This window comes from Camellia sinensis, chromosome 7, assembly GCF_055761805.1.
Source record: "Camellia sinensis isolate YWXY chromosome 7, ASM5576180v1, whole genome shotgun sequence".
Taxonomy (NCBI): Eukaryota; Viridiplantae; Streptophyta; class Magnoliopsida; order Ericales; family Theaceae; genus Camellia; species Camellia sinensis.
Window position 1 is genome coordinate 169,182,193 of NC_138967.1, and position 22,507 is coordinate 169,204,699.

Here is a 22,507-nt window from a genome sequence, read left to right on the forward strand (position 1 = left end):
TTTAGTTTGGATTAAAAAACTTAATTTAGAAAAGGTTTTTTAACTTTTTTTATTAAAAAAGAATATAATGATTATAAATTGAATGTAATGTTTTGTTTGTTGTGACTAAAATAACATATTTTGCCTTTTGTAGGTAAAATAACCAAAAAAGCCACAAACTCATCTTCCCAAACGGTGCCTCAATGTCTCTCACTCTCCTTCCAATTTAGTTTTGTAGACTTATGTTTATAAACCAAACTATCGAATTTGTTTGTATTTGTGTTATTTTAAATTGTGTTTTCATTTTATTATCACTTAAAAAAATTTCTTACCTTTACAATTTTCAATTAAGAAAAAATTTCATACATAGTTCTAAGCTTCTAGTAGATAAGATTTTTGTAAGTAATTTTTTTTCTCTCACTATATGGAGGGTACTAATTCCTCAACAAAAATATGAAGGGTACTATTATACATCATTACTACGTGATACCCTCTCGACACTCGATAATTATTCCATTCATCAAAGTAACATGTTCAAGTTAACTCAATCAAAGCAACATAAAGGTCAGTCAATTTTTTTTTTCTCACATATGATAAGAACTTCATGTGGGTTCGAATATTTATATGCAAAAATTCTATTTATATAACATTATCCTATCTTATTTTCATATATCTAATGATAAAATCCAATTGTAAAGCTAACACAGCACAGTTCATGCAATAGAGATCACAAATCTCATCTCTTCTATCAAGCAAACATAACATGGTAGATCAAGTCCCCAGAGGAGAAGAAGATTGAATCCACCCTTTTTTTCCTAAATAAAACAATACAATTCATTGATGCTCATATTGGAAATGATAAATGGAAAAGATTGAACATTGATCTTAACATGAGAAAGAGAGAGAGAGAGAGCAATGGAGGATTCATCTTTGCAAAGCTCCACACTCATAATTTGGCCTGGCAAGAAAAACAACAACTATCAGTTGCACTATAGTTAATTGATTCTATGATTTTCCAAGGAATGATTTCTTGCACCACAAACAGAGCCTAAGGATAAAAAAGAAGTGATGAGGATATATTAGTTGAATATGTTATTAATGAGACTTACCAAACACCATAAAAAAATTACACAAGTTCTACAACGAGGGCTGATGCACCTCCTCCACCATTGCAAACACCGCCAACTCCATATTTTCCTTTCTTCTGCTTCAATACCTAAAAATTACACTTCGAATTAACAACCATGTGAAACAATTAGAGAGATGAGATCAACAAAACAACTCTTAATGCAGCCCTAAGAAAACTAGAGAGAGAGAGAGAGAGAGAGAGATGCCTATCTAACCTCAGAACCAAGAATTGCTATGAAGTAAATATTGCATAATATAAAACAGCAGTTCAGTAGAAATATACCCCCAAAAGTGTGACCAAGATACGGGCTCCACTGCAACCGAGAGGATGGCCCAAAGATACAGCTCCACCATGCACATTAACTTTTCCCTACAAGCAAAGTTAGTAAGGTGATTAACAAGCAGGACAAGGCCAACCAGCAAACCAATGACATTCTAGAAGGCAAAGAGAAGCAATAATGAAATGAAGAGGCACATGGAACCCATTCTCAGAATTCGCACAAGATCATTGATCGAAGAATCCACAAGCACACACACATAATTGTGGTTTGGAAGAAGAACTCACTGGATTAAGTCCCAGCAATTTCATATTTGCAAGAGACACAACCTGCACAGATCACGTGACAACAAAAAAGATTCATAAAATGATACTTGGGTAATGAGTTGCTAGTTCCACAATACTAATTAGGCATGGAATCTTACTGCAAAGGCTTCATTTATTTCATAGTAATCAACCTGAGAAGCCTCCAAACCAGCATTTGAAATAGCTTTTGGTATTGCAAGGGCTGGAGCAGTCGTAAATAATTCTGGTGCCTGCACAGCATATCTCATTTCAGCCCAAGAACATGAAACCCAAACAATGATAGAAATTTAGAAGTGGAAATGAGCAATGTAAAAATAAATAATAAATAAAATTCTCTTGCTGATATTGATAGTAGCCTCCAGCATTTTATTCAGATTGCCATATATTTGTGAAGTACCTGTGCAGCATCAGCATATCCTGTGATCTTTGCAATCACTTGCAACCCAAGCTTAAGTGCCTTCTCTCCACTCACTAAGACTAATGCAGCAGCACCATCACTGTCAATGTAAACAATTTTACTGTTCAGTAAAATGTTGCAGATAATTTCTAACCTTACCACTTCAATGGAACCAAGAAACAGAACAACAATATCCATCCCAAAATATGCAATAATTTATATTCAGAATTTTAACTAATAATAGAGGAAAAACCAATAAGCATGTCTGAGCGAAAAAAATAGGTAATAAAATGATTGAGAGTACCCCATAATTCCGAATATGATAATGTACGAGAATTAAGTTCTTACATAAATCATAGCAATGTTTTGGAAAGAGAATTAAATTTGGATTTACCACAGTGACATTAAGCACTATTACTGACAAGAACCCCCTTGCTTACTCAAGTAAAACAATAACAAATATAATTAAATTTAAAGGATTAAAGGGAGAAAGAAAGAGAAGTAATAAACCTTATGCTAGAAGCATTGCCAGCAGTGACAGAACCTCCATTCTCCTTGAAACTCGGTCGGAGCTTCCTCAACTTAGCAGCGTCAAACTGGCAACACAAAAAAGGCAACAAATGTAAATATTATCAACCCACTGAGGCAGACGATGCAGACTGATACCACATATTATTCTTTTTCTTTCTCTCTATATATATAAATATTACATATACGATATATCTTCTATTTTTAGACATAATTGTAATATGAATCACCTTTCCTAGACCTTCATCCTTATCAACAATTGTTGATGGTTTTCCTCTTCCTCCAGAAACCTCAACCTGCACAGCATCAGGTTACGGTTTACATGGTGATTTACAAGAAATATCATGGGTTCCTCAAGTTACTATACACTAGTTATCTGACCGGAACTATTTCCCATGCAAAGGCACCACCATTTTGAGCCGCAATACCACGCTCAAAGCTCTGAACAGCATAATCATCCTGCAAAAATCACCCAGATATTATTAATAGAAATTCTATGTATGAAAAATGATGAAAACTATTTGTGCAACAATGCTTCATGTGAGGGGGAATCCAAAAGAATGAATAATTGTGAATGGAGAATTTCATAATCAGAAAAATAAGTGAGTATAAATTAGCATAATTGAACATAAAAATGAACGAAATGGCTACAAAAATAAGTGTTACACATTAGTATGTGAAAATAAAATAAAGAACGTCTGCCAGGTAAATTTTTCTAAAAATCAATAAGTGGGTTTATAACCAACCTGCTCTTCTCTTGTTACTGTATGTTGTTCTGCACATAATTCAGCACAAACCCCCATTCCATAATCATTATAAACATCCCACAATCCATCTTTGAGCATACCATCAACAACAGAATCGTGTCCAAGTCGGGATCCCTTCCTGCAATTAGGTTGTAAATTCAGCAGAGTTTGCAACACTAGGTTTTTTTAACAACATGCGCTAACGAGACTTTATGCCTTGTAGAAGCAACAACTGTAAGTAGCTTAAATGCTCATTCATCACTAGTTTTTGACATCTTCACTTTCTTCTTTTCCTTCACTTTCTTCTTTTCCTTCGAATAGAAGGAAGGTCCTCTGTGGAAGAACCACGTTGGAGTCTTCATCAGCAAGAGAACCATGCCAAAATGCTTTCTCATTTGTCAAGTAGCTTAAATGGAAAGACAAAAGAACTATTAATTTAACCATCTAGGTGACAATCAGACTTAAAAGTATTGCCAATTTAGCATTCATCTCTTTCCTTAAAATTTCTAAAACATTATAATGCATCCCATCATTAGTTTTGAAAATGAAAGAATTGACGAGTACAAAGTTCAACTTGAGTTTGATGAGAAGTAATGCAGTGAATGAGAGGGGAACGTTAACCTCACTTCAGCTAGGTATTTTGGGACATTAGACATGCTTTCCATGCCACCAGCCACAACAACATCATTGATGCCCAACTGGATACTCTGTGCTGCAAGCATAGTTGCTGCAATCACAAAAATAAAACATTGATATTACACTTTGATATAGCTCTACTGGAAAAGAAAATGCTGGTTCAAGATTCAGCGCACACCTTTCATCCCAGATGCACAAACTTTATTAACGGTGGTACAGATTACTGTATTAGGTATCCCTGCACCTAATGCTGCTTGCCTAGCAGGAGCCTGCCCCAAATTTGCACTGAGAACATTGCCAAAGAAAACTTCTTGTACAAGTGATGGATCAACATTAGCCCTTTTAAGAGCACCTACAAGTTGGTAAGAACAATTGAAATAACGAAAAAGAAAATATAAATTTTGAAATAACAGAGAACCATCTAGGAAGATAGAAGAAAAGGTTGTAATCTTACTTTCAATAGCTACAGATCCAAGCTTAGTGGCTGGTAAAGATGAAAGAGTGCCAAGAAATCCACCCATAGGGGTACGTGCAACACCAACAACACAAACATCTGCAATGCAAATATAATCCAGTTTTTATTTTTATTATTATTATTATTATTATTATTATTATTATTTATTTTAAAAACTAAACAGCAAGAAATTGTTCTACCAGATTGAAAACTTAAAACACTCAAATATCTCTTAATTGTAACATGTAAATGACAGGTAAACTTAATACCTCTTAAGCACATAACCAACCTAGCAACATGAAAATATATCATGACAGAGACAAGAACACTACTGAATTTCATTTTTTGAGTAATTTCAGTAGTCAACATAATATAAATACCAAAACATTGAATCACAACATCAAAGACTTCAAGTCCTAAGATATTTTCTTAAAAATATAAGTGTATGCGCATGTGCATGTGCATATGCATGCACACATAATGAAGTGAACCATCCTAGGTGAGCCCAAAAAGCATATCAAACTCCACTGTAGACTGATTTTAAGCAACATACATCTAAAGACTAACAAGCAGTTTCCAGTAGAACATCCTTTTGCAAACAATTTTCTTAACGAGTGCCCAGCTTGAAATAATTAAACATTCTCTGTGAAAGTGCACAATGTAAAGAATGTACACTGATATAATCATTTTAAGCTTTGTTAAACAATGACCTTAGAACACTCATTCACAAGACTCATTTTCAAAATAAATTACACCTCAAGCATAATTACAGTACAATGATGAACAATCATTAATGCTTCAAGCATAGTCAATTAGTGATGAACCAGTGAAAACAGAAAACTATGAATATTATATAAGAGAAGCACATATTAATACACCATCAACAGATTAGAGCTAACTAATGAATTTTTCAAATAATATCAATGGAGCTTATATGTCACCTCTAGGCTTTATTGAATCTGCTGCCGCTGCTGGAGCCATGATGATATATGTGAATCAATATCTGTATGAGTCAAATAAACACTCATATATCAGTTTTTGAAAAACAAGAGCACAAGATTGCTAACATCTGAGCTCAAACTTGTGTGACCCATGAAAATAGCGAGACTCGCAGCATTGCAAAAGCATGAGGTACTTTGACTTTAATAAAACAAAAAATGGCAAATTACACAGGTAGTCCCTACATTGCTTGTGTCATTTTGGTCCCTAGAGTTTCAATTGGCTCAATTTTAGGCTATGTTACGAGAAGCTCTCCAAACACATTTCCACCCCATGTTTTGAGTGTTTTGTTTGTTTAGAGTTTTCAAAAATTAATTCCACACCCATTTTTGAAAACTCTTTCCAAGACGGAAAAATTTGGGCTAACTGGATGTCCGTCCAGTTGACCGGAACCTTTTTTTTTTTTTTTTTTTATAGCAATTGGCACCTGTTGTTTTTTATATTTTAAATAAAAAAAAAATTCGGAATGTTTTTAAAAATTTTATGACTTTTGAATAGAATTTTGAGTTGTGTGTTTAGTTATGAGTTGTAAGTTTTGCATCAAATATCATATGTCACATCAAAAATTCCCCACTCAATTCAAAACTCATTCACCAAACAAATTTTCCACACTCAAATCATAATTCCAAAACTCATATACTCAAAATACAACTCTATTCTCAAATCATATTTAGAAAACTCTACCAAGCGCTGCCTTAGATTTTACCTCAATTTGGTCCAATCGATAATGTCATTTGGGTTTTTTGACGGAAAATAATCACCGAGTTAGTTGAGATTAAGTCACTTAATTGATCAAGTTTACAATTTTGCTCCCAAAGCATGATGCATGCTATTTATGTGCATAATTTCTATATATATATATATATATATAAATACTGACAATTAAAATCAATTGGACCAATTTAAGGCAAAATAAAAAGTTTAGATCAAAATTGAGCTCATTGAAATTACAGGACTACAATGACATAGGGTCAAAGTACAGGGACTAGTGGTATTCTTTGCCCCCATAAAACATAGCTAGCAAAAATCCTCTCACATGATTTCATTATTCTTGGTTTTAGAAAAATAAAATAAAAATTTGAGGAAAAAGAGGGGGAAAACCTTTCTATGCATTTTCTTCTCTTTTCTCTCTGATTTTTCCCAGAAACAAACAGAATATGAAGAAAATTTTATTATATATATATATATATATATATTAAAAACACCTACAAATTACAATATATAGTAAAAATAAGAATCAAATTTAGAGTGAGACAAAGGAATATATAGAGAGAATTAGATCTAAGTTGACCAAGTAATCAGGAAAACTGCAAATTCTAAAATTTCTGTATCGATGTTGATCAATAGGAAAGATCTAATTTAGTAACTGGAATAGAATATATATATATATATATATCGATCTCAAAGCAAATAAGTTAAGTACATGAACCAAAGCTTCGGTAAATTACTCAGACCGGTGAAAATGCCGAGAAACAGGAAGAAAATGAACGGATAGTGGGAAAATCGGAGAGAAAATTAAGCTTGAGATTCGCAATTTAGTTGAGTAATGTGGGTTTACCTCTCTAATTGGGGGTTCACCTCTCTGATTGCGATACGTCAGAATCAACAACAGTTAAGAGTGTACAGAGAGAGAGAGAGAGAGAGAGAGAGAGAGAGGGAGCTGGTCAGCAAGAAATCGAGCTGAGGTTCAATATATAGAGAGTTTTCGTGATTGAGAAGGCAAAACTGTAGCCGAGACTTTTTTAACATATAGGAACTATAGGCTAAGGCGCCGTTTGTTTCCAGAGATGGAATGGAGGGGATTGACAGTGAGGGGATTAATAGTGAGGGGATTGTTAGTGAGAGTCGTTTGTTTTCAGAGATAGAATGGAGGGGATTGATAGTGAGGGGATTAATAATGAGGGGATTAGTAGTGAGGGGATTGATAGTGAGGGGATTAGTAGTGAGGAATTGTTAAATTATTTTTATATAAAATAATAAAACAAATAAAAAAATATAAAAAATTAAAAATTATATTTAAAAAAAAAATTCCAATATATAAAAAATAAAAAAATTTCTAATCCCCTCACTATTTTTCTAATACCATCTCTACCTCCTCACTATGAATCCCCTCCCCAAGGGTATTAGTAATACCAAGGTATTAGTAATACCCTCCCTATCTCTCAAAACAAACAAGGTATTAGTAATACCAAGGTATTAGTTAGTCCCAAGGTATTAATAGTCCCAAGGCTATCTCTCAAAACAAACACCCCATATACTAATCCCAAGGTACTAGTAATCCTAATCCTCTTGCTATAACCCAAAACAAACGGGGCATAAGAGTGGATAAGAAGGTGACTTAACATATTTTACAAATATTTTGGGTTATTATGAATCATTTTATATAATTTATATTTTGTGATAGTATTAATATTTTAATTATATGGATTATTTTTTGAATTCTATTTATTTAAATTGAAATTCATAGATATGTTTGTTTAAATTTTTAAAAATATTTGATAATAATTTTATAAATATTTGTTTTGAATAAGTATCACCACAGAGTTCTCATGTTTTAGGGAATTTAAATAATTACTTGCCCTCTGAATTATCACTTTAGTGACCTTCTAACAGTCTCATGTCTTGGGGAACTTAAACAACCCTTGGTCCTCTAATTAGTCACTTCGTGACCATCTGATCGTCATGGATCCATTGACCCTCTGTTCTGTTCTATACCGTAGCTATAATTATTTTATTCATATGATTTTGTATTATATGTCTATTATTAAAAATAATTTATTCGAACCAAACTATTAATCGTTTAGCCTAAATAATTATCCATGGTGATTTTATACTCTCATGCTCTCAGTATAATATTTCTCACTCTGTCATGTGCTTATAGCTGTTAAAACCCCTTTCAGGTGAAGAAATTTAAAGAATGATGGTTTTACCCTGTGGATCAGAACCTCAAATTTGATATGAATATCATTTTTTTATTTTTTATTTTTTTTCTTGTAATCATTATCTGACTGATGTTGCATCGTTACATAAATAATAATTTCTATGTACGCTTTAGATATTTTTCTACATCTTTTATTTTAATCCGCTACATTATTTAATTTAATTTAATTACTTGGAATTAATGTAAGAAATTTAAAATTAGCTAGTTGCGAATCCAATCCTGGTTCCTGAGATGGGTCATGACAAAAGTGGTATCAAGGCAATGGTTAAAAAAAAATAAAAATCTTACCTTAGTCCTTATAGTAATAAGTCTTTTTCTATAGCTAAGTTGGATATCCTATGGTGCAAGCAATGTCGGAACTTAACTTTGGCAACTTATTTTGGTAGAGGCCTGATCCCCCGGACATTGAAGGAATTTTTGAAAATAACAATTACGTTCCAAACTTACTAAAGGAAATAGGTGATTCAGAAGCAATAGTTAGGCAGGCAGACCCGACCTTCAACCGACTTATGGGCCGACCAGTATACTTAAGGGCCGTCCCCACAGAAGTAGACACACAGTGGTGGAGGGTTGACGCTATGAGTACCTCAGACAGGTTTTTGGGACCTATACGGGTAGTAAGCATGGCCATGAGTCGGGGACATCCTTGTTATTTAGTGGCACCTTTACCTTTAAAGTTTATGGCTCGATAAGGAAATGTCTTCTTAAGTGATCACATTCAAGCAAGAGTCCCTCCTCCTCAAAACCTAATTGATACTTAGACAATTGACATTGGTGACATTATGACGTATGTAGAGGTACCTGTGCATATCACAGGACGACATTTGTGGGGTTACGAGGCAGGCATCCCCATATACCGAGTGGAGGTGGTATGGCGATGCTTTGGCATCAAGCAAAGTGATTGGGAGTTTGAGCATCACATGTAACTACAGTACCTATGGCTATTTTCAACCTAAGATCCTGATAACAAAATCCTTTCTTTTGTTGTTTTTGTGTTTTTCTTTTTCCTTGTGTTTGGTGTCCAAGTGAGCTGACCATGACCTAGTTCTAACCCATTTTGTCATGGAGGGTTAGGCACTAAATTGACATAACTACAAGTGATGTACCAACACCATTATACATGAATAAAATCGGTGTTTTGTGAATAATGTATACATTGTCTATGTTTTGTAGATTATGTGAATATGTTTTGATTTAGGTAATTAATAGAAATCATGCACCACATTTATTAAAATTGTTTTATAGCTATGGCTAACGATGGAAATGGTACCAAGTCATCATCCAATGGAGCTGATCTAATGGAAACGATTGTGGAAAGAGCTATTACCAGTTTCTTGCAAGCCTTGCAGAACAATGGGTTAACAGAACATCGAGAAGGGACAACTACGATTAAACTGTTCCAAGACCTAAACCCTTCACGTTCACAGGTGGTTCAAACCCGTTGATAGCTGAAGCTTAGGTTAAAAAAATGGAGAAAATTTTTCGTGCCCTATCCTACACAGAAGAACATAAAGTATCCTTCGCCACTTTCACCTTCAAGGAAGATGCGCAAGAATTGTGGCTTCTCACCTTAGAAAAAGAAAAGATCATGACTTGGGCGAGATTCTTAGAGGTGTTCTATGAAAAGTATTTTCCAGAATCACTACGGGAGTAGAAGGCCTCCGAGTTCCTACATTTGAGGTGTAACGCCCTCAAAATAAACCCATAAATCATATATTCGAGACATCGATAAACTTAAGAGAATAAAGCATAGTCCTATTTATCAGAGTGTTCAATACAACAGTGTTACATGTTGACAACAAAAGTAAGTGCCCTACGGGCTTACAACTTTCCAAGTCAACACTTGGGTTCAACAAAAGAGAGTTCTAACTCTAACATATTAAGCCCTTGGCTTGAATTACATGTAACATACAAAATAATAACAAAATAAGCCTTCAGCTTCTACAACCTCCCAAGCTACGTCCTTGGAGGCGGCATATCACCTGTACCTGAAAATGATGTCCCATATGGGGTGAGCCAACGCCCAGTAGAGATATGCTAAACATAATATGAGCAATGACTAAAACATTAGCATTTGATAAATGTTTAACCAAAATAAACCAACATACAACAGTACCCAATTTCATAACAGGAATGTCCATATTTCATTCCATTTTTCCTTTTACTTAACAATTTCAATTTATAAACCTGGCTCAGAACCTGGCCAAACAATTCCCATGAGACTACAGCTCATGTTAAAAACCTTTCCAATATCAACAATTTAAATGAGATTATAACTCATAATAAAAACACTTCCATAATTCACAATAGATACACATATTTGTTGTATCAATGTCATATCAAAACACTTCCATACTTCATGAATGATACACAGATTTGCTGTATCAATGGAGTCCATCCCCTATCTCCTCCCAAATAACATCTAGTTTAGAAGTCCATCCCTTATCTCCTCCCAAACCGTGGAGTACATCTCTTATCTCCTCCCACACAATACAATGTATATAAACAATTATCATATACATGATCAATCAGTACACATATTTGATGTATTATTCCAATCGCCATATTCAATGACATATTCAATCGATTAGTTTTAATTCACCTAATCATCATGCAGTATCTACAACAATCAAGACTATCCTCCATCGATAGCCCAAAGCAATTATTTCTAAACAGATAATAAATGCATCAATAGATAATTTATTAACAATTTTTAAAAGTGAGCGATTAATAAATCCGACTCCATCATTCCATCTCATATTAAGCTAATTTCATATTCCCATAACTTTCCCAAATTAATTATATAAATTAATTCATAACAAAAATTAGGGCTTTTTCTCCATCTTTTCTCAACATTAACCCAAAGGCTCAAATACCAACAATTAACAACAATAACCCCATTTGATACCCAAAATACACACGTATTGGCCCAAAAAACAAAACCCCTCTTTATACAATTTGAAACCCTAACACCCAAATTACCCAACTTCAACATTAAATCAAAATGACTAAAAGTTTATGTCAAAAATCATAGAAATGAGTAATTTTCCCTACCTCAAGAGATGAGACCAGGTGGAGAAGATGAAGAAATTCGAAATGCTCCAAACCCAAAGATTTTCAAATTGATAGGTAGCCCACACCAAGCTCTATACTTTTTACTAAGGGACAAGGGTGGAAGATCACTCAAACTAGATCAAACCTTAGAGAGAAGTTGTATTCTAGAGAGAGGAGCTCTTTAATGGAGGTTTTGAAAAGTTAGAGAGAGAAAGAATGTTGAAAAGTGATCCAAAAAGTGAAATCCCGAACTAATATAAAAGTCGCCCCGCTCGAGCGTCAGACACAGACTCACGCTCGAGCGTCAAAAGCGCTGCTCAAGCGTCGGATGCACACTTCCAGAATTTTTACAGACCATGGTCCCCGCTCGAGCGTCAGAATCCCGTTCGAGGGGAGGAACAAAATCAAAAGGGCCCGCTCGAGCGTCAAAATCCCCCCTCGAGCGTCCGATGACCTGCAGAGAAAAATACTGAGAGATGACAAATCACGCTCGAGCGTCAAAACGCCTGCTCGAGTGGAGAAGCAAAAATAAAGGGCCCACTTGAGCGTCAAAAGCCCCGCTCTAGCGTGAAGGCCAAAATCTGGGCAACAACCTTGGGTTTTTAAGCACAACCAACCTGTTTCAAACCAGCCCAACACAACCCAAGACTCAAATATAAAGAGTAAAGGATAGAAATGAGAATAAGATGACAACACATCCACGGAACCGAGTCCGGAATACAATACACAAAAGAAGGGAAAACCGAGATCGCTATATGAGGCAAGGAACAATGTCAGTGGCGGAATACGAAAGTAAGTTCATGCGACTAGCCCTATTTGCACCGTATGTTATTATGACAGATGCCCAAAAAGCAAGGAAATTCGAAACAAGATTAGATACGAAAATCAAAGATAGGCTTGAGGTTCTGAAACTACTAACCTATGCAGAGGTGGTGGATTGAGCATACATCGTCGAAAAAGGAATTAAAACCGCATGTTCAAGTGGAATGGGTCAAAAGAAGTGGTTTCAAGAACCAATCAGAGGATCAAAGGCAGCCCCACCAAAGAAAGTAAATCTCGGATCTACTAGCTCAACTGGTTCAGCCAACCAAAGTTTTATTATTCCCAAGGATAGCACCATTTCGAATTGTCCGAGTTGCGGAAAAGCTCATAGGGGACAGTGTTATCGGGCAATAGGAGCATGTTATAGATGTGGCCAAGTTGGCCATGTGATGAAAGACTGCCCAAAATTCACCAACTCTGTGATGGGTACCTTTAAACTAGCTCAGAAACCAGAAACTGCCACAGGAGGGAAGAAGGAACAGAGGTGCCAAGGGAGAGCTTTTGCGTTAGTACCTGGAAATTTCAATGCTACAGAGAACGTTGTGACAGGTACACTTTCTGTCTGTGGTCACTTAGCTCATGTTCTCTTTGACTCTGGTTCTATTCATTCGTTTGTTGCACCACACTTTGTTTCGAAGTTAACATTAACACCTGAACCATTGGGATATGCATTATATGTGGCTTTTCCATCTGGTGTCTCTACGCTTAAAACAAAGATATACAAGTCCTGTGTTATATCCCTAAAAGGTAAAACTTTGTATGTCGATCTAATTTCACTCCACATTAGTAGCTTCAATATAATCTTAGGAATGGATTAGCTTGCTGCTAACCATGCCTCTATTGATTATACAACCAAAAAGGTCTTTCTTCGATTACCCGACCAACGCGAGCTGGTCTTCGGAGGAACTAGAGTTTCTATCCCTCCGTATTTGATATCCTCCGTGATAGCCAGCGACTTTTGAGAAAAGCTTGTGGTGGTTGTATTTGTTATGTGGTCGATGCTCAACAAATAGACCTAACAATTGATTCAATACCGGTCGTTCGAGAATTTCCTGATGTTTTCCCTGAAGACTTACCAGGTACCTTAGTTGATTAAGAAATCGAATTCACCATCGACACTCAACCCAATACACAACCGATCTCCAAAACCCTTTACCGCATGTCGTTAGCGGAATTAAAGGAACTAAAAACCCAACTCCAGGAACTTTTGGACAAAGGTTTCATTTGACCAAGTACCTCACCATGGGGAGCTCCAGTACTATTCGTAAAGAAAAAGGATGGCACAATGAGGTTATGCATTGATTACCGGGAGCTGAACAAAATCACCATCAAGAATCGATACCCCTTGCCAAGAATCGACGATTTGTTTGATCAACTTCAAGGCGCCCAAGTATTCTCCAAAATCGACTTGCGTTTCAGCTATCATCAACTAAAAGTTAAAACGGAAAGCATTGAGAAGACGACCTTCAAAACACGTTACGGGCACTACGAGTTTCTTGTCATGCCATTTGGCATCACAAATGCTCCAGTGGCCTTCATGGACCTCATGAACCGAGTGTTCAAACCATATCCTGATGAGTTCGTCACCGTCTTTATTGACGATATTCTCGTATACTCCAAGTCACCAGAGGATCATGAGCGACACTTACGAACAGTGCTGCAAACATTACGTGATCACAAACTTTAAGCCAAGTTGAAGAAATGCGAATTTTGGATCACTAGTGCACACTTCCTTGGTCATGTCATCAACAAAGATGGCATCTCGGTTGACCCCCAAAAAGTTACAGCAATCGTGGATTGGCTATGACCTACTAACGTGTCCAAGATTTGAAGCTTCTTGGGTCTAGCCAGCTATTACCAACGCTTCGTTCAAGATTTCTCGAAGATAGCATCACCCTTGACCTAGTTAACTTAGAAGAACACACCCTTTGAATGGACTGACAAGTAGGAACGTTGGTTCCAGGAGTTGAAAAATAGGTTTGTGACAGCTCCTATATTGGCACTCCCCACAGGAGCTGATGGGCTTGTAATTTATAGCGATGTCTCATACAATGGTTTGGGTTGTGTTCTTATGCGGAATGGGAAAGTCATTGCATATGCCTCGCGACAACTAAAGACTCACGAGAAAAACTACCCAACTCACGATCTAGAATTGGCTGCAGTAATCTTCGCCCTCAAGATCTGGCGTCATCATCTCTACGGTGTAACCTGCGAGATTTACACAGATCACAAGAGTCTTAAATATCTGTTTATGCAGAAGGAACTGAATATACGGCAACGTCGATGGCTAGAATTTATGAAGGACTATGATATAGAGATTTATCACCATTCGGGCAAAGCTAACGTAGTAGCAAACACATTGGCTCGAAAGACTAACAGAAGTTTGGCATGTATCATCGTCCTCCGCAAGATCAAATGACTGCTCGCTAACGTAATCATGGAACCCACATTGATTGAAGAAATTAAAGCACGCCAATGTGAAGACAAACTTTTGAAGAAAAAGTACGAGGAGCAGAAAACTACTCCTAATCCTGACTTCACTATAAGCAATGGGATGCTAAAATTTTGAAATCAAATTTGCATACCTGACATACCAGAGCTTAAGAAGAAGATATTGGTGGAGCCTCATAGCTCAAAGTTTGCAGTCCACCCTGGCAACACCAAGATGTATCACAATCTGAGAGAACACTACTGGTGGACAAGAATGAAAAAAGACATAGCAAGCCACGTCTCCAAATGCTTACAATGTCAACGTGTTAAAGCAGAACATCAAAGACCTACAGGAATGCTACAACTACTCTCTATTCCTGAGTAGAAATTGGAGCACATTACTATGGACTTCGTAGTCGGGCTACCACGATCAGTTTCAAAGAATGATGCGATATGGGTTATAGTAGACCGATTAACGAAGTCGACATATTTCCTACCAATTAGAATCACATACTCCCTTACTAAGTTCGCCACTCTATACATTAAATAAATCATTCGATTGCATGGTACCCCAATTTCAATCGTATTTGACCGAGACCCCCGCATCGTATCTCACTTCTTGAACAAATTGCAAGAAGCTTTGGGAACAATACTGAAGTTTAACATTGCTTATCACCCGTAAATTAATGGGCAATCCGAAAGAACAATCCAGACTTTGGAAGACATGCTACGGATGTGCATATTGGACCTTAAGGGTAATTGGGATAAACATCTGTCTTTAGTGGAGTTTACCTATAATAACCTACCAAGCAAGCATTGGTATGGCACCATTCGAAGCATTGTATGGAAGGAGATGTCGGTCACCTCTATGTTGGGCAGAAGTCGGAGACAGGAAACTATTAGGCCCTGAAATCGTGCAAATAACGAGTGATAAGATTCAACTCATCTAACAGCGAATTCGCACAGCTCAAAGTCGCCAGAAAAGGTATGTGGATACACGGAGACGAGATTTGGAATTTCAGGTAGGAGAACACGTTTTCTTAAAGGTTTCAACAACAAGGGGAGTCATTTGATTTGGAAAACGAGAAAAGTTGAATTTGCGTTACATCGGACCATTTGAAATACTGGAGAGAATTGGCCCTGTTGCATACCGTCTTGCTTTTCCACCAGAACTGCCCAATGTTCACAAAGTGTTCCACGTTTCAATGCTTTGACGATATCTTTGAGATCCAAAACATATTGTCAATTATAAGAGCCTCGAAGTCCAAGAAAATCTCTCTTATAAAGAACAACCAATGCAGATTTTCGATTGTCGTGATCAAATTCTCCGAAACAAGACTATACCTCTTGTTAAGGTTTTATGGCAAAATCATCGTGTCAAAGAAGCTACATAGGAAACAGAAAGTCAAATGCAAACCAAATACCCACACCTTTTTGAAAACCAAGGTATGTCAAGTTTGATGACAAACTACTCTTAGGAGGGGAGAAATGTGACACCCTAAATAAATATCACACACACACACACACACACACACACATATATATATATATATATATTTGGAGTGTATATTGAATGGTTGATAAAGTGAAATGTTAATAATAAAAATTTAAATAAATAAATAAATAAAAATGGATATACACGGCCTGTCACCACCCTAACACCTCGGGTGGTGAATATATCTATTTAGATAAACACCTAGATAAGTCATAATTGGGAAGAAGCTGTTATCCCAGGTAGGCAACCCAAGAGGGGGCGAATTGAGTTATTAAAAATTTTACAATATTAAAATTAACACAATATTCAGAATTTTAATAAAAAAAAAATAATAATTATCAATATAAAAGTAAGAGAGATAGGGAGAGAAAATCAAACACTGAGATTTATAGTGATTCGGCACGCCAGGCCTACGTCCATTCCCCAAGGAACCTCCTTGAGAATTTCTTTACTATCAATTGAATAAATACACTACCAAACTTGTGGATTTGGCACAGGACTTACTCTTATCTATTGAGCCTCACTCAACAATAAATGCCCCACCCTTACAAAATCTCTCACAAAAATAATAAATAAAAATAAGTGGTACTTGAACCCTCTTTTACAATAATTCTCTCACAAAGAGTAAATATGAAAGTGTAAGATCAAAGGCTACACTTAGAACTGAAAGTGAAAGAACAGAATACAATATACTCAGAAATTTTGGAGCACACAGAAATTTTTCTCTTCAAGTTCTTGATTTTTCTCCACACACAACACTTCTATTTATACCAAAAAATATACCCGTTGGATGCTCCTTGCTGACGTCATGGTTTACATAAGCACGCTCCTTGATTTTAATTAGTCAGCAAATGTTAATAATGAAAAAGATGATAATAATTAGTAAGACTAACTTTTTCTTTTCCTTTTCCTTTTTTGTTTAGTCAAAACAGCAGCCTCCGCTTTGTAGAAAATTTTGATAAAAAACACAACTTTCAACCAAGCAAATAATTTGCTTCATCGTTTCTTCTTGTTTCATTAATATATATATATATATATATGTGTGTGTGTGTGTGTGTGTGTGTGTATGTGCGCATGAGCGCGCGCATGTGTATGTGTGACATAATACAAAATTCAAATATGAGCCACTGATTTGTAGGCAATTTGAAAAATATTATCACATCTTTGAATTCAAATAGGGAATTGATTTTGCTCCATCATTTATGGACTCCTTGAAGACAAAAACCACATGATTTTGTGTCTATTCTCTTTTGCAAGAAAATTCAAAGCAAAGATTGGTTTACAATGAAAAATTACATAAGTCTTCTCCTTTAATCATTACATTAGACATGGACACCTTTTCTTTTGTCAAATTATAAATTTTCTTTGTTCACTTTTTCTTTTTCAAACTTTACAGACAAATCACCAAGGTTTGAATATATAATCTAATCGACACTTTTGAATATAATATCATGGATATATATGCATATATATAAGATGCAATAATTTTGTCAAACTTTTTCACTAACCTTTTTCTATTTATTATAGTAATATATATGTCCATGATGCAAAACCCACCGTCAAATGATTTGATCATTTTTTTTCTTTTTACAATATAATATATATAAAGATATGATTTGTTTTCAAACATCGCTTGAGTAAGTTTCACTTTGCATGCAAAATATAAATTAAATAATTTTGCTATATACCATGCACCCCTTGTGAGCATATCAAAAGGAAACAAATTATCAATATCATTTTTGTCAAAATAGTACAACCAATCAGTCAATTTTGTCAAAATAATACAATTAATCGATTTTAAATTTTGTCAAAATATGAATAGTGATCAGTCTAATGTTTTCAAAAAGTGACTGGTAGTGTTTTCAAAAATATTTTTATTTAAATAATCTTTAACAAATATATATTTTAAACAGATAATATTTTGTGTCAAATAATATAAAATATGTATATTATTTACAAATTTTCAATTAATATTTTAGACATCATCAAAATTAAACAACATGATTAACAAAAGCAAATGGCAAGTGATTTGAGTGACACATGGTGGTAAATTTACCACATGACTGTGCACATTACCCTCTATAAATAGTGAGTCGCCGAGCTTCGGAAAGAAACAAGAAAGAGAAACATAGATTTAAAACAAGTACAGCATACTAGTAAGCAAATAGGGAACTAAAGGCTAAGGGTCGATAATAAGGTGAGTAATATTATACCTTGAGTTACCATAACATATTTTACGAACGTTTTGATTTACCATGAATCATTTTATATAATTTATATTTTAAGGTTATATTAATGTTTCAATTACGTGGATTATTTTCTGAACTCTATTTGCTTAAATTGAAACCCATGGATATGTTTGTTTAAATTTTATGACAATGATTTTATAAACATTTGTTTTGAATAAGTACCATCACGGATGTCCCATGCCTTAGAGGACTTAAATAATTACTTGTCCTTTGAATTGTCACTTTAGTGACCTTCTGACAGTCTCATGCCTTAGAGGATTTAAATAACCTTTGGCCCTTTGATTAGTCACTCTGTGACCCTCTGTCCGTCATGGATCCATTGACCCTCTATTCTATTCTATACCGTGATTATAATTATTTTATTCATATGATTTTGTGTTATATGTCTGTTATTAAAAATAATTTATTCGAACCAAAGTATTCATTGTTTAGCCTAAATAATTATCCATGGTGATTTTATACCCTCATGCTCTCAGTATAATATTTCTCACTCTGTCATGTGCTTATAGCTGTTAAAACCCCTTTCAGGTGAAAAAATTTAAAGAATGATGGTTTTACCCTGTGGATCAGAACCTCAAATTTGATACGAATATCATTTTTTTTTCTTGTAATCATTATTTGACTGATGTTACGTTGTTACATAAATAATAATTTCTATGTACGCTTTAGATATTTATCTACATCTTTTATTTTGATACATAAATAATAATTTTTATATATACTTTAGATATTTATCTACATCTTTTATTTTAATCCGCTGCATTATTTAATTTAATTACTTGGAATTAATCTAAGAAATTTTAGAATTAGCTAATTGCGAATCCAGCCCTGGTTCTTGGGATGGGTCGTGACAGATAGGACCTAAAAAGGGATAAACTAGCAATATTTATGAATAGAGTAGATAAGGAAGGTACTTGAGACTTGGAAGATGATGCTAACACTATGTGGAACTCGATGACCAATTGTATGAAGAGAATCTCAAGGGAAGTGCTTGGAGAGTCGAAAGGAATAGGACCTAGCTCTAGGGAAACTTGGTGGTGAAGAGAAGAGGTTCAAGCCGTAGTTAAGGCAAAAAAATAGTGCTTTAAAAAGTGATAGTAGGATATAACTGAAGAAAACCTTAAGAGCTATAGATTGGCTAATAAAGAGGTTAAGAAAGTTGTGAGAGAGACTAAGTTAAAAGTTTATGATGACCTATACACTAGACTAAATAGTAAGGAGAGAGAGAATAGGGTATACAAACTTGCTAAGATACGGGAGAGGAAAACAAGAGATTTTAATCAAGTTAAGTGCATTAAGAGTGAGGATTCTAAGGTATTGGTAAAGGATGAAGAGATTAAGGAAAGATAAAAGAACTATTTTAAGAAACTATTAAATGAGGAATATGGAGGTACGCCAATAGGGGAAGAAATAGCCAGTAATACAATAAACCAAGATTATAAGTTATATCGCAGGATTAGGAACTTTGGAGTAGAGATTGCATTTAAGAAGATGAAATCAAATAAGGACCCGATGATATCCCTATTGAAGCTTGGAAATGTTTGGGTAGAAAGGGGGTTTCTTGGTTGACTAGGTTGCTTAGTAAAATTTTGTTGACTAGGGACATGCCAGATGAGTAGAGGAAGAGTATTTTAGTGTCAATCTATAAGAATAAATGAGATATCCAAAATTGCAACAATTATAGAGAAATCAAGCTAATGTGACATATAATGAAAGTGTGGAAGAGGGTGATAGAACGCTGATTGTGAGATATAACAATGGTGTCAGAGAATCAATTTGGGTTTTTGTCTAATAGGTCAACAATGGAAGCAATCTATCTTTTGAGGAGAGTAATAGAAAAGTATAGAGAAAAGAAAAGAGACATTTATATGATGTTTATCGATCTTGAGAAAGCATATGATAGAGTGTTTCAGGATATAATATAGTGGGTATTAGAGAAGAAGAGGGTGACAAAAGGTTACATTGATGTGCTTAAGGACATGTTTAAAGGGGTGATGACTACTATTAGATCACCTGTTAGAGAGACAAATGAATTTTCTATCATTGTAGGGTTACACTAAGGATTTACCTTGAGTCCTTACCTTTTTGCTTTAGTTATGGACTAGTTGATAGGAAATATTCAAGATGACGTGCCATGGTGTATGCTTTTTGCAGACGATATCGTGCGAGTGGATGAGACTAAAGAAGGAGTTAACACAAAGTTAGAGATTTGGAAAAAAACACTCGAATCTAAATGATTCTGGATAAGCAGAACTAAGACAGAGTATATGGAGTGTAAATTTACTAACAATAACAATAAAAGCAAAGGAGAAGTGAAGATTGAGAACTAATAACTACCTAAAAGTGAACATTTTTGTAATTTAGGGTCGATTATCACAACAACGGGAGAGATTGATGCTGATGTAATCCATATGATTAAGGTTGGATGGTGTAAGTGGAGAAGTGCGTCTTGGGTAATATGCAATAAACGAATACCCATTAGACTAAAAGGTAAGTTCTATAGAATGACTATTAGGCCAGTGATGTTGTATGGGATGGAGTGTTGGGCAGCCAAGAAACAGTATGTAGATAAGATGAGTGTGGCTGAGATGAGGATGCTAAGGTGGATGTGTGGTAAGACTAGATAAGACAGAATTAGGAATGGGTGTATTCGAGAATGGGTAAGAGTAGCACCGATAGAAGATAAGTTGAGAGAGAATCAATTGAGATGGTTTGGTTATATTCAACAGAGACCAACAAAGGCAGTAGTAAAGAGATGCGAGGCAGTGACGGTAGATGGAAGTGTTAGGGGACCAAGTAGGCCTAGATTAACGTTGGCTAGCGTTGTAAATAGATATATGAATATACTTAATTTGACTAACGAAATGACCTTTAATAGAGCCGTGTAGAGAAAAAGGATTCATGTAGCCGACCCCATTTCATGGGACTTAAGGCTTGGTTTGGTTTGGTTTGGTTTGGTTTACTAAAGACATTGAGGTAACGTTTGGTTGAATTTTATAATTATAATTTGAGTATATATGATTTGAAAAGAAAAAATTTGTTTGGTTATGAGTTTTGAAAAGAATTTTCAAAAGAGTTTTGAAATAAGAAAAGTTGTTTAATTATGACTTTTGAAAAGTTTTGAAAAGAATTTTTAAAATTTAATTGAAAAACTTAGAACTTCTAACAAAATACACAATTTAAAACTCTATTAAAAATTCTATTTAAAACTCATAATCAAGCTCTTTTTAAAATTTAATTCAAAAAAATAATTATTGAAAAAAATAATTTTTTTAAATAATTAAAAAAATTCCAAAAATATTTATTTATTCAAAATATTAAAAAAATATTTAGCTAGTGTTTTAAAATTACTTTTGATTGTATATTTTGTTCAATTTTTTTAATTGTTTTCTTTGAAAATGATCTAAAAAAAATAATTTGTATATTTAAAAAAATATCATTAACAAATTGTTGTAATTTCCAAAAAAAAAAAAATACTATTCCGATCAACCAACCGGACAACCCAATACGCAAATTCAAAATTCAAAAAAGCATGCATTGGAATGTGTATTCAAATGTGACATTGGAATTGATTTTTGAAAACTAAAACCAAACATAGCATTCAAATATAAGGGTGGAAAATTGATTAGAAACTCACACCAAACACAGCCTAGATTTTTTTTAACGACTTTATTTAAAAAAAAAAAAAATTCATTGCTATGGAGCTCTTATTCACCACCTCCGCTTTAGACTTGGGACTTAGGAGTTTACTCTTTCTAAGTCTCAAGTTTGATTCTCCAATCAACATAAAACTCTTGAGGTCACGAACTGCACAGAAATTTGTTTTGAAATGTTTGTTAGAACTATAATGATTTTGTCTAATACGCGAAAGCTAATCCAAAATACTCTACATAATTCAAAATAAAAAAAAAAGCTCTCAATTCACCACTAAATTTTGGATAAATTATAAATACACTCCTGAGATTTGCTTAAAATATGAATTGCTCATGCGGTTTGAAAAATTACAAATACCTCCATGTCAGAATTTTTTATTTAACAAAATTAATTGAAAAAGTGAAATTTCTAA

The 22,507-nt window shown here is 34.6% G+C and overlaps 2 protein-coding genes across 3 annotated transcripts; one reads left to right on the top strand and one right to left on the bottom strand.

Annotated features, from left to right (window-relative positions):
* Window positions 1-617: 617 nt before the first annotated feature.
* LOC114318929 (acetyl-CoA acetyltransferase 2) lies at window positions 618-7,213 on the bottom strand. 2 transcript variants are annotated; one of them, XR_003649167.2, is made up of 15 exons: window positions 7,009-7,199; window positions 5,393-5,454; window positions 4,452-4,550; window positions 4,176-4,349; window positions 3,983-4,088; window positions 3,362-3,500; window positions 2,997-3,074; window positions 2,846-2,911; window positions 2,598-2,683; window positions 2,088-2,187; window positions 1,810-1,920; window positions 1,673-1,714; window positions 1,391-1,477; window positions 1,089-1,207; window positions 618-937 (listed from the first exon to the last, which is right to left on the bottom strand). XR_003649167.2 is itself a non-coding variant. In XM_028265902.2 (15 exons), exons 2-14 carry the CDS (start codon window positions 5,430-5,432, stop codon window positions 1,106-1,108), a joined length of 1,218 nt encoding a protein of 405 aa, XP_028121703.2. In that variant the 5' UTR covers window positions 5,433-5,454; window positions 7,009-7,213; the 3' UTR covers window positions 618-937; window positions 1,089-1,105. The 2 variants fall into 2 exon arrangements, 1 of the variants encoding a protein (XP_028121703.2); XM_028265902.2 differs by having other exon boundaries at window positions 1,089-1,195; window positions 7,009-7,213.
* A 5,218-nt stretch (window positions 7,214-12,431) lies between these two features.
* On the top strand, window positions 12,432-13,085 carry LOC145796275 (uncharacterized). Its single transcript, XM_082881349.1, has one exon. The coding sequence runs from the start codon at window positions 12,432-12,434 to the stop codon at window positions 13,083-13,085; it is 654 nt and encodes a 217-aa protein (XP_082737475.1).
* The last annotated feature ends 9,422 nt before the right edge of the window (window positions 13,086-22,507 follow it).